This window comes from Musa acuminata, chromosome BXJ2-9, assembly GCF_036884655.1.
Source record: "Musa acuminata AAA Group cultivar baxijiao chromosome BXJ2-9, Cavendish_Baxijiao_AAA, whole genome shotgun sequence".
NCBI classification, from domain to species: Eukaryota; Viridiplantae; Streptophyta; class Magnoliopsida; order Zingiberales; family Musaceae; genus Musa; species Musa acuminata.
In genome coordinates, this window is record NC_088346.1 from 43,226,136 (window position 1) to 43,238,409 (window position 12,274).

Below are 12,274 nucleotides of genomic sequence, written 5' to 3' on the forward strand. Positions count from 1 at the left end.
CAGAACCATACCCATTCAATATGGATCCGGGCCATGCCGAGTACCAACACACCATTTACCATGTACTGTGGTATCATTTTGCTGGTAAGGGGGGAGAAAGAAGAAAGAGGAAGACGAACAAGGAAGATGAAAGAGCAGGAGAGGAGAAGACATGCCAGTTTGGCGACGAAAAGTGGAACAGAGATAGCAATGGGGATCATCGCGGAGATGGTGACAGAGAGCACAGTGGCGCTAGGGGCCATTAGCGTGCTCTATAAGCTCCACTGCTGCCTTTAAAAGTATAAAGCAAAAAACCGAGAAGTTGCTAAAAAAAATGGACTGGACCATCCAAAATGGAGTGGTCCACATCCCAGCTCATAATCGAACTGGTATTTACCAGTCAGGGTGAAATTTAAGTTTTCGCACTAAGTGCTTCTTCTGTATCATTCAACAGTAAAACAAGGACAAATAAGATATACAGCACAAAACATGCAGCTCTTTTAAGCGTCTTATTTGCCCGAAGACATAATGTCAATGTGACCACACAAATTATTGAGGTGTTCTCTCTCTTAATACATGAGCAACACTAATTTTTTATGTTGTTCTTCTCCGTATGCAGGTATTGCAGGGCTAATATTCAACCAGAGGTCTCTCATTATCCATCAAACTTACTAAAACATATTACCTCAAAAGTTTTTCCATGAAGAAAGCACGTTTTATCAGTCTCCTCCAGAAGGCACCTACATACTAAGATTATGGGTTTTCTAAAATTTGATTTGTCATTGTTTACTTACATGCAAGAATAGAAGTGATGTTCATCAAAGGTGAGTGGATTTTGATAGTACAGCTTAGTTACCTATCCCTGTAGTATTCTGCATAGCTTTCACATTTTGTACCCTTGTAGCAGCTATTAGCATTTGTTTCATAAAGAATCCCGTCAACAAAAAAGAACAGATTATTGTGTGGAGTGAAAACCAAGCTGTTCACGACATCAGTTTTATTTACTGAGCCATTGATAAGTTGTAATTTCTCACTTGTGCGACAAGGATCTTTCTCAAACTTGGCTGACACATCTATAAAGGCTGGTGATGTTAAACAACATCTCACAGTTGTCCAGTCAATCATCTTCTGTCCCTCGTAAAGTTGCTCAATGACTGGGAGCAAGAGATATGACTTTGATGAGCAATCTTGACTTGCATTGCACTTTCCCAAAGGAACAAGGTCTGAGTAAAATTCTGATCTGTCAAGTATAATTTTGAGAAACATCTCCTGGAAATTTTGTGCAAGCATAATCTGCAACAGCATAAGACGATGCCAGATAAGAATCTAGATGCAAAGAACAGAATATACCCACAAATTTGAGTAAGAGTCTTCTTTACCTCCTCTTTGTCAAATGTTGTCATCCCTTGAGGAGTGAGTGTTGTCTCAACAATTCTACCATGGGTAAGATGTAAATCAACTTTTAAACTTTCAGCTTCTTGAGGAAGAGGATTCTTGATAAAAAGACCAAACATCCGGTACTGTCTGTCTTTTGGCTTAGGGATAAATCTAATATAATAAAAATGCAAATTTATGTTAGTATCATCATTAGACCATGATCTTCTAAGAGCAGCTGGTACTAGCAACTCATAAAGCTCCTCTCTTGAAGATTCATCTGGACCAAAAAAAATTAGAAGTAAATGGTTACTGAACACCAATAACACTAAAACTTCAACAAGCTATGTGAATTAAACAGTCAAACCTTCAATGCTGTTGCTATTATACTCAGAATGGTGTGTTGCTGGTCCAATCTTTCTTCGAGGATTTATATCAGGCAAAAGATAATCTGTCAAAGCACCTCTCTCATGAAGCTCTTTACATGCTTTCAAACATGCATTTCTCTTAGCTTCATCCTTTGAGGAGCAGGGTAGACCATCAACCTGACGCAAGGGAGCATTTGGTGGAAGAATAATTCTGCAGATAGTCCCATTTAGGTCATCGACGTAATAAAACTTAGGTGAAGGAGTGAAATATCTGCAAAATTAAGTTACTGTGAAACAACACAGACTGCAAAATTCGCAGGAACTTCAGATGGCCAAATCTGGTCATGAAAGATTCAAAATAGTTACGTACTTATCCCGCGGAAGTTTGTCACAATAACGATGGAGGAGTGAAACACTACAACCTGTATTGATTGAGGCACCAGTACTACTGACTTTATAGTTAACCTCCTCCAAATCATCAAAGGTTTCGCTTGATGTTCTACTGGTAATTTCCTTGTTCATGATATCCTCACCAGCCATAAAATCATTCAGCAGTTTTCCTTCACGTTCATTCCCTCTGAGATAGTGAGATCACGGAAATTAAGGCCATACTATTATCAGTCTGCAGAAAATATATCAAATGCACAGGATTCAGAAAACATTTTCAGCCAAACAGATAAAGCACCTCTCTACGAGAAACACATATTCGGATATTGTCATCCGAGCACGTCCTCTAGACTGTATAAAACTTGCTACAGTTTCGGGCAGATCAAATCTCACAACAAGACAACAGGTTTGAATATCAAGTCCTTCTTCAGCTACATTAGTAGCAACCAGAAGATTCACCTAGTATGTTTATCAAAGCAACAAATGAAATCAAAACTTATCAGCTAAGGTACATAATAGAATAATATAAATTCCAATACATCACATAAAAGGTTCTTTTCAAATTTTCTTAGAATTTTGTGCTGATATATTTGCTATTTCCTTAGCATAGAATGAAACAGATAGTGTTTACCTGTAAGTTAAACATACTTGCTTAGTGAAATGTTAAAAAAAAAGGTTTTGCTGCTGAATAGATAAGTGGTGTATGGTTATATGCAATTTATACATTACAGATTAGATAAGTGGGTATTTTTTAAAGAATTGTCTTTTCTAGTTATCATCAACTAAATCAAGTACTGCAGTGTTTGACCATATGGTTCACAAGTTGACACATCCAGCAAAATGTAAGTGAAAGAAATATGCAGTAATACTTTTTTTTCTTGTGATCTAAATAAAATGTTCTCACAGAATTCTAAGGCGTACATATGTTATGTTCACAACACAATCTTCGCTCCAATTTGAATGCATAAAGTTCCAGAAGAACCCACTGGCCCACATGACTTAAGTATATTTTCCAATTACTTCGCACATAATTGCATAATACTATAATCAACTGTATGTGATAGATCAGCATATCCTGTAAATAACATGCACTACAAAAGTTTTATCAGGGAACATTATCACTAGGAATCTTCAGAATGGTACCTCCCCAGAAGAAAACCTTTCAACAATGGTGTTCATCTTTCCACGAGACATGCTCTCTTTTCCACCATGACAACCCACAAGGAACTCACATTTCCAAAATTTAAGAGACTCTAAGCTCCCAAGGATATATGCTAACGATTTTGCAACAATAATTCTCTTCACAAAAATTATACATTTTGCGGTTGCTTGTAACCTATAAAAAACACAAAGGTTTCATAAATTTTCAGATAGAATATCATAAGAAAACTTCAACAAGAAAATTTTTTCTCTTACAGAGTAAATAATCTAGTCAGACACATGCTCATGTAAGTTCTTGCAAAGATTGAAAGATAGAACCATCATCAATGCACCCAAAAATCTAACAATGTCCAACAACCCTGATTTCCAAGTTGATCACATTAATCAAATCATGCCTTGAAATTATAAAGCATGTGTCAGTCACAAAAAACATGCAGTATAAGATGCACATCAGAATGGTGCTAAAGAAAAATATATGTAGTTGGCCAGTGACTCAGGCCTGTTGGAACTAAACATTACTAGGCTCAAAGCCCATTAGACTATGGTTGTAGTTACGACAACATAAACTAAGACCAAACAGGAAACTTATATATAACCCTTGCAACCATCAATGTCTCCTTACTCTCATTTTCTCACAAGCAAACATTGATTGTGTTGGTCAACTATGTTTGAGTGGTAGAATTCATCATGAAGTTGTCCTTAGAGGAACATGTGGAGTTGTGCCTCAATAAAGATATGCTAGGTGAGATCAATGAGATGTAAATCATTATCATGTTGTTCCTTGATATGTTTTCCTTAAGATGCGCCAATCATGACTTTGTTATTTAATTGATTGTAGAATCCATATTAGGAGGTTTTATGCATAAACTCATTGAATTCCAAACATAGTGGCATTGGTAGATGCATGTGCACCCTCGGTCTTCCTTTACACTCTTCTCTTCTCTTTCGCGTCTCCTCTTTCGCAAGTATACTGTTAACAGCATGGTATACAATTTCGAATGGTACCGCCCGATACGGGCAGTACGTACCGGTCCGACAGCATACTGGTGCTACAGTGCTACAGTAAGAGGAAGAAATATTTAAAATCGTTCGGTAAGCCCTAGTGTACCGCTCGGTATGCCGGTACCGTACCATACCGAGCCAACCTCGAAACATCGGTACGGTACAGTATTGCTTACCTTGGTTAACAGTATACAGTATAATATATTTTATTTAAAATTTAAAATAATTATATTTATTAATTATATTATATATTTTTATATTTTAGCGTCTCACTTCGCTCGGGCGAGGGCCTAGTGCCTCAGGTATTTTTGGACCTTAGCGCCTTGCGCTTTTTAAATCACTAGGTATAATATATAGCTGGTACCTGAAGTATCTTTCACTCCGAAAACTTTGAACATTAACAAAGAAGACAAAGATAGGAGTCATGAAGCATTCCTATGATCCACTATAAAAATTAATAAAAAAATCAAGCATACCTATAGGATGCAAGAATACCAACAAGAACTGCCAACTTATTTGAGAAGAATGGCTCCTCTAAAGCTCCGATGGTTAAAGAATCAACATCATTATTACCTAATTAATTGCAAACAATACTTCGTTACACAAGTATAAATCAAATGTATGAAAATAAAATAATTTGCATAATAAGATTAGCAAAATTATCTCGGAAAATTCTTTTTCCTGTTTTATTTACTTGTAGAAGTATGTAGATAAAAAAAATTTATAGAAAAACTAAAAAATTATATGAGCAACAAAAAAAACCTGACTCCAATCCAATCAAAATCGTCAAGAAAGAACAAGTACAATGGCCAAAGGTTCTGAAGAGTCTTACAGTGTATAACGAACCCTATTGATTTATGTCTTCATTACTAGACCATGTTCTGTCATCAAGTTGTTCATATTTGTTTTATACCAAATGAAACCAAATAACATCTATTTTTACCACAATATTCTAAAACAAATGCAGTATCCAGGTGATGAAAGGTTGTAGCACAGTAGTGAACATTATTGCATAATTGAAGGCAGCAGTATATATTACACTAAGAAATGCAAAAGCAACTGAAGCCCAAATTAAAAGTTCATGTAACTTGGAAAGAATTTTATCAACTATCTAAAAGGCACGTACTACTCAATTATAAGGTACATAGATGATTGCAGAATCATAGCCCGAAAGTTCCATTGCAAGTTATGGCATGAAAGAGAGAATCCTCAGCTTTATGTTCCTAACTAAAATTGGCAACAGCCAAAAATTTCATGAAACTTCGAGATAGTTATTGCAGACTGTCCAGAAATTCAACGACAAGACAACACCAAGTAAAACATAAAGGACTGTCACTTGGAAGTATAAAATGAACCACACAACATAAGCTGTATCGAGAGGATATCAACAATGATACTGAGTACTAAGTACTAACTAGCTTCACCTCTTTCTATGCCATTTTCTAGTCAACCAACCAAAGTTATCCACTGCAGGATATGAAGGACTCTCTCTCTCTCTCAAGTATTTATACCATCTGCAAGTTTCTTAAAATCAACCATATCACTCATGATTAGTAAAATTCTAATCATAATTATACCAATACCATGATGAGAATGCCCTAAAAGTAAGTCTGCTCATAGTGTCATCAATAAATATTCCAAAAGAAAGACTGCCCATGAAAGTTCTCAAGATTATACCACAACAACAAAAAAGATATATTGAACAAGAAATATATGCAACTTAAAAGAGAAGAAGGGAAACATACCATCCAATAAGTCACCAATTAAAATAGACAATGCCTTAGTTAAATATTGATCTATAAGGAAGTTGTCATTGTTAATACTGACAATCTCTGTTTCTGGCATGTCAGCTTTTCTTGCAGCCTTTGTCAAATAATAGAAAAGAACAGAAAAATTAATCTTTCATCAGCATAAAAATAAAGAAATCTTAGATGCATGTATGCATGCAACAATTATATAGAGTTATTACAAGAAGAGCAGACCATATCATACATAAATATAAACAAAAATTGAGCACAGCAGTTTTATCAAAGAAAAAAAATGGATTTGTATGCTAGTAAATATGGTTTGTTGAAAAAATCGGCATCTAGAAGTTCAACAGAATTAAATATTGCCTACATTCCTGTCAATGTAAGTTCTCTCTTTTGTTGGGTTGGAGACCAGCTAGCTGATTCATGCAGAATGTCATATACCAGGAATCAGGCAATAACAATGTATTGGATATGCATAAATCCTTGATAACAACTGAGCTGATAGACCTAGGAATTGTTACCTGCTCTTAAGCTAAAACAAGAAGATCGAAGTTCAAAAACCATTTTCTATCCTTTATCAACAAGAAGGTGCAATTTCTAGTTATTCTCTACGAGTGATATCTAAAGGCGCTCAGGCGTGCCGAGGCTCGAGTGCCTCAAATAGGGGTTGGGTGAGCACCTTCAATTTGGTGCCGCTTAAGCACATGCCTAGGTCCAGATGCTAGGCGGCCCAAGCGCTCACCTAGCCCAATTTGAAGCCTAATTGAAATAAACTTGGCTTGAGTTGAACCGAAATGTTACAAATGGTTCAACCAAGCCAAGTCCCACCACCCAACCTGTGTCGCAGGTCCGTTGGAGGAAGAAACCTATTCTCATTCTCGTGATCACTCGCTTTTCCTTGTCGTCATCGTATCCCCTTCACCCGCGGCCATAGCTCCTCACCACCACCTCATCTTCAATAATCATTTTGTCACTCCTCCCTAAGGTCAAAGCACCTCGCCATCACTTCTCCCCACTACCATAGCTCCTTACCATCGCTCCTCGCATCCATGCGTAGCCCTCGAGCATTGGTGATACCTCCTCCTCTTCCTTTCTCTCTCTCCCTCTTGGTGTTGTGCCTCACACCTCTCTTTCTTGTTTGCTCTCTCTCCTTCCTTCGTTGCTGCTGTCATCCTCGTTAAGTCTCCTCGACACCCCTTGCCTCCTCCGTGCTTCTCTCGCTTCCCACCCCTCCTTCCCTCCCGCTATCTCTCTCCCTCCTTCGTAACTGCCCCGTCAACCCTCCTTGATATACCCCCCCCCCCCCCCCCCCCTCTCTCCCAACCCCGGCCGCTCCTTCTCCTTTCCTCTTGTTGTCTCTCCTCCACCATCACCCCTATTGAGTGCCCCCGACAACCCCCTCCCTCTTCCCTCCTCCTTCGAGCTTCTCCCCTTCCCCGCTATGCTTTTTTTTCACTATCATTCTCCCTTGTTCTCATCATCCTCTTACGTCATTGCCCCTAGCCTTCCTGACAACCTCCCTCTTTCGTGCTTCTCCCCTCTAATAGTCCTTTGCTACAATTAGCCATGGCTGACATCCTCACCCCCTCTCTGCATCTCCCTAGCAAAGCCGCCGAGCCTTCTTTTTCTCTAATTTTTCCTCAACTTCTTTCTTTCCCCAACAGTCCTGATCACTCTTGAATTCAATAGTAATGTTAATTATAGCCCACGGATTGTTTAAAGCATGGTATGCAATACCTAATGGTACCGCCCGGTACGGGCGGTACGTACCGGTCCAACAACATACTGATACGTAGACTGCCCGGTACCGCTACAGTGCTACAGTATTATACTGTAGTAGTGCTACAATGCTACAGTACAAAGAAAAATATATAAAATTATTCGGTATGCCCTGGTGTACCGCTCGGTACGCCGGTACCGTACCATACCAAGCCAACCTCGAAACACCGGTACAGTATGGTATTGCATACCTTGGTTTAAAGGATTAAATTTGTCATTCCCAATATTTTGAAGTATCACTATAGTTAACATCTTGAATCATGGCAAATAAAGTTTTAAGTTTGTTATTTGATTTGAATAATATAGTATTTTAGTGCTTAATGGATGGTTAAATGAATTTATTGGGATGTATTAGTGGTGATGTTTTGAATATGAAATAATATAAAACTCATATTATCCAATTTTAATTTTAATGATTGTTTTTCTCCTTAATTATATTTTTTATAATTTTTATATTGGTGAGTGCCTTGCTTTACTCAAGCGAGTCGGGAACTTTGAAAGCTTGGCGCCTTCTAGTGCCTAGCGCCTTTGACACCACTGGTCTCTATATCATGGAAATATATACAGTTCTTGAAGTTTTAAAGGTATGGCCTATAACATCAAACAAATAACCCTCGTCAAACTTCCAGAATAGGACCAGCAAATATTTGGTTAAAAGTGACCATATTCTAGCACCACAAGTCACTTAAACATAGTAAAGATACCATCATAGATATGCTTACATAGCTTACATGCAACAGAAACTGATAGATTAAGCAAAGGGATGATGAGTTTCCTAGATATTCCACAATGCTTCCTAGATAATATGCATCCTGAACCATGCCCATGCCTTTTTTAGCAATTTCATCGTTGGTATTACCAAGCCAAGAAAAGAAATCTCATAGCAACGAAGGGTTCCCAAATTACATAATGATGTTCTGGCATAAAACCAACATTTGCCTTCACTTCCTTTAATTTAGCATCAAATTCTGCCTACATACTTTCAAAAGGTCAATCTAGAACTGATTTTCAAAATTTGGTCTTTAGCTTGAACAATAACTACATAAAAACACTACACTTTTTACCCTTTTCATTAAGAATCATCTCTACGGCTATGTTAACTTGCTGATCTGTCACCAAGATAACAGCAAAGCCATTATGTCCCAACTATTTGGGTCGACTACAAGATCTTTTTCCGCCATTGAACCTTGTAAAATATCATATCCTTAGTTAAAATTAAGATTATTTAAATATTTATTTATACTTTCTATGTAGTCTTTTTAGCTTTCCTTCTATCTCTCCTCTCGTACCATTAATAATGATTGTTTTACCTCTTCCAGTTACAACATATAAAGATCTTCTTAACAAGATTTATAATACCACCTGGTATAGTACGATTCAATCTGTATTTACCTGTCCTGATACACAAACCAAGATAAACCAAATAGTATGCTCAATATGCTTAGTAGAGGACTTATACGAGCATCGGACAGTTGTTTTTTTTTTTTATTTCTTCAGATTTTTCTGAAACTCGGTACCAATGTTCCAACACTAGGAATGAATCTAGGAACAACAATGTGGACTCAAATGGTACCGGTCCAAATCCTTATCGACAAACTACCAAGTGAAATCAACAAGCACTCTGACGCTCGCCTAGGCGCCCAGGCGAGACGAGGCCCGAGTGCCTCAAATAAGAGTCGGGCAAGCACCCTCAACTGGACGCTGCTTAGGTGTGTGCTTGGGCACAAGTGTTGGGCGGCCCAAGCACTTGCCTAGCCCAAATCAGCTTTAAACAAGCTTGAGTTAAACCCGAAATAACTGATTCGGTTCAACCAAACCAGATAATCCAGCTCACTAATCCCCCATCCCCAGCCCCCCTATATTCGTGTGTGACCTACTCCTCTTGCTTTAACATAATTGTCGTGTTGTCTTCGTCTGTGTACAAGGCAACCGAATCAGCTCTTTCGAGCGAGTGTGCAAGCTGACGACTAATGTTTGTGTGCGAGCCGGCAATGCCTCCCCTCGCGAACGAAGGTATCTTCTCCTCTTTCTACTCTTTCCCTCTCCCTCTTTCCATTCCTCTCCACCTTCCATCAGTGCTAATCCTCGTGCTCCTGTTGCGCTATCCCATCCACATCTCATGGTCGTACCTCCCTCTCGTCTCTCTCTCTCGTCATGTTGTTCCCTCCACCTCTTATGGTACCTCTCTCTCCCGATGATTCCCAACAACCCCGAAGGCCAATGCACAGTCCCCTTCCCCCTCCCTCTACTTCTCCCTAACAGTATCACCTCCCCTCTCCCTTCGCTCTCTCTCCTTTTGACCCCCCTTGTCTCTATCTCTCTCTCTCCCGACAACTCTCAACATCATCGACGACTGATGGTACCGCCTCCTCCGTCTCCCCCTCTCTCTCCTTTTCCTATTTATCTCTTTGCTTCTTCCCCTGCCCCTTCCCTTGTTCGTAGCCAGCGTTCCTCTCCCACCAATGCCTTCTCCTCTCCTACTTATTTCCCTCCCTGACAACCCCATTAATTATTGAATTTACCACTACTAGAATTTTAAATTATCATTGTTATAATTCTTGGACTTTTTGTGTTAATTTTCTTTTGTTTTGTTATTTTTGTTATTATATTTGGTAAATTTAATACTTTAATGCTTTATATATGTTAAATGAATTACCAATGTTCTAGTGGTGATAATTTGATTGTGCATTGATATAAAATTTATATTTTGTCTAATTTTTATATTAATCATTATTATTCTTAATTATAAGTAGGACTTACGGTTTTGTTGTTATTGTTGTTGTCGTCGTCGTCTTTCTTTTTTATTATATTTTTCTATTGGCAAGTGTCCTGCATCGCTCAAGCGAGCACCTAAGCAAGCGCCTAACACCTCGAGCGTTTTAGAGCCTTAACGCCTTTTAGCATCTGACGCCTTTAACAATACTAATACACAAAATGGCAAACCTTAGTACATAGCTCATATCATATCATATCATCTTAAATGATTTTATTTCTCATTTTATCTGATATCGAAGCTACATCTAATTATTCATGAACGAGAATATCTCTTATCTTATCTTCCCTGGTAACTCCACATCCCCTCAGTATTCTCATCTTAGCAACACAAAAAATTTGAATTTATTATTTCTTAACCACCCAAGACTAATTTCAATTTAACAGGTACTCGATGATCATCGATCAAACACAAGACACCTAACAGTATTTTTCCCATGTTCATATGCATTCATAATAGTAAAAAATGTTCCAACATATTTTACTATTTTGTGTACATGAGTACACATATTTTTGAATATTTCGTGTCCATAGGCATTCATACTAGAAAACAGCCCATGAGCATTCCTAATAGTAAAAAGTGTTCTTGAACATAATGCAAATAGAAAGTATCCTTCTTCCTAGTTTTATCAAATCAATATAGAAAAATATCCAGAAAAGATCCCCTGAGATGCTTACCAGTGATATTCACACCCACAAAAATATCAAAAAATTCCTATGTCAGGGTTGGTGAAATTAATCTCTTACAATTTGGATGGCTACTTTGTCAACCTAAGTAGTTCCATTTGATTGATTTAGTTCTATTGGTCAAATAAATACTTGAACATTACAGGAATCAATCATTTGAGATGCAAGAGCAACTTGGAGGTCTCAGGATGAGGCATGTAAAAGAGAACTCCAAACGAGAGAAATAGGAAGAGCATATAATAAGAACTCTGTAATCTGTATAATATAATGTAACAAAGTTCATTAAAAATAGGAGAGACAGAATACCAGTACCACTTCAAAGAAAAGAACTTCAGCAGGAGAAGTCGGTGACTCGGTAAGAGTATAAATGGAAATATAATAAGAAAATAGTCAATGTATGATACTAGAACCATATAGTAAAACATAAATCCACTAAAAGCAAGACCTTAACATAATGAAGAAAGATTATAATAATGCTTTTAAGAAAAATATTTGCCATCTTAAAAAATGTTTTCTCAAAGAATAAATAAAGGTAGAAAGTAAAAAGCAACTAACAAAATTAAGCAGAAAAGTAACAAACAAACAGACTCACTCTTATAGCTCCAAAAAGTCCAATCTGCTCAAGACAGAAAATGATGTTATCATGCAACCTATGCAAAAGCTTTATCTGATTCTGACACTCTCTAAAATCACATAACTTGTCTTTAAGCATGGATATGCACTGCCAAAATCAGAAATATATATATACAAGTGAGTCCCAGTTGCATGTCATGAGAAAACAGATATTTAACAACTAACCTGGACTTTTATATCCTCAAGCTTTTTACTGTAAACGAAAGTGAGACTTGAAGCAGTGTAGAAAAGTGGACCATAGTAGTAGACCTTAATATCTGGAGAAGCAACAAAACCTTCAAGTTCCGATTCATCATCAACAGAGCACACCTATTTACCCAGGTAGTGACATCGACAACATTAGCACAATAAATCAGAAAATACTGGGAAAATGTATCCAAA

The 12,274-nt window shown here is 37.6% G+C and overlaps 1 protein-coding gene across 6 annotated transcripts in view; it reads right to left on the minus strand.

Annotated features, from left to right (window-relative positions):
* Positions 1 to 12,274, minus strand: part of LOC103998682 (endoribonuclease Dicer homolog 4) — a 33,566-nt gene that overhangs the window by 9,616 nt on the left and 11,676 nt on the right. For all 6 annotated transcript variants that reach the window (XM_065126526.1, XM_065126525.1, XM_065126524.1 and 3 more), the window contains 10 exons: positions 12,059 to 12,202; positions 11,853 to 11,981; positions 6,017 to 6,134; positions 4,748 to 4,844; positions 3,252 to 3,444; positions 2,407 to 2,567; positions 2,092 to 2,298; positions 1,721 to 1,992; positions 1,359 to 1,633; positions 836 to 1,272 (listed from right to left, as the gene is read on the minus strand). In XM_065126526.1, coding sequence (XP_064982598.1) covers positions 836 to 1,272; positions 1,359 to 1,633; positions 1,721 to 1,992; positions 2,092 to 2,298; positions 2,407 to 2,567; positions 3,252 to 3,444; positions 4,748 to 4,844; positions 6,017 to 6,134; positions 11,853 to 11,981; positions 12,059 to 12,202 — 2,033 coding nt within the window. The remainder of the gene's footprint in view (positions 1 to 835; positions 1,273 to 1,358; positions 1,634 to 1,720; positions 1,993 to 2,091; positions 2,299 to 2,406; positions 2,568 to 3,251; positions 3,445 to 4,747; positions 4,845 to 6,016; positions 6,135 to 11,852; positions 11,982 to 12,058; positions 12,203 to 12,274) is intronic.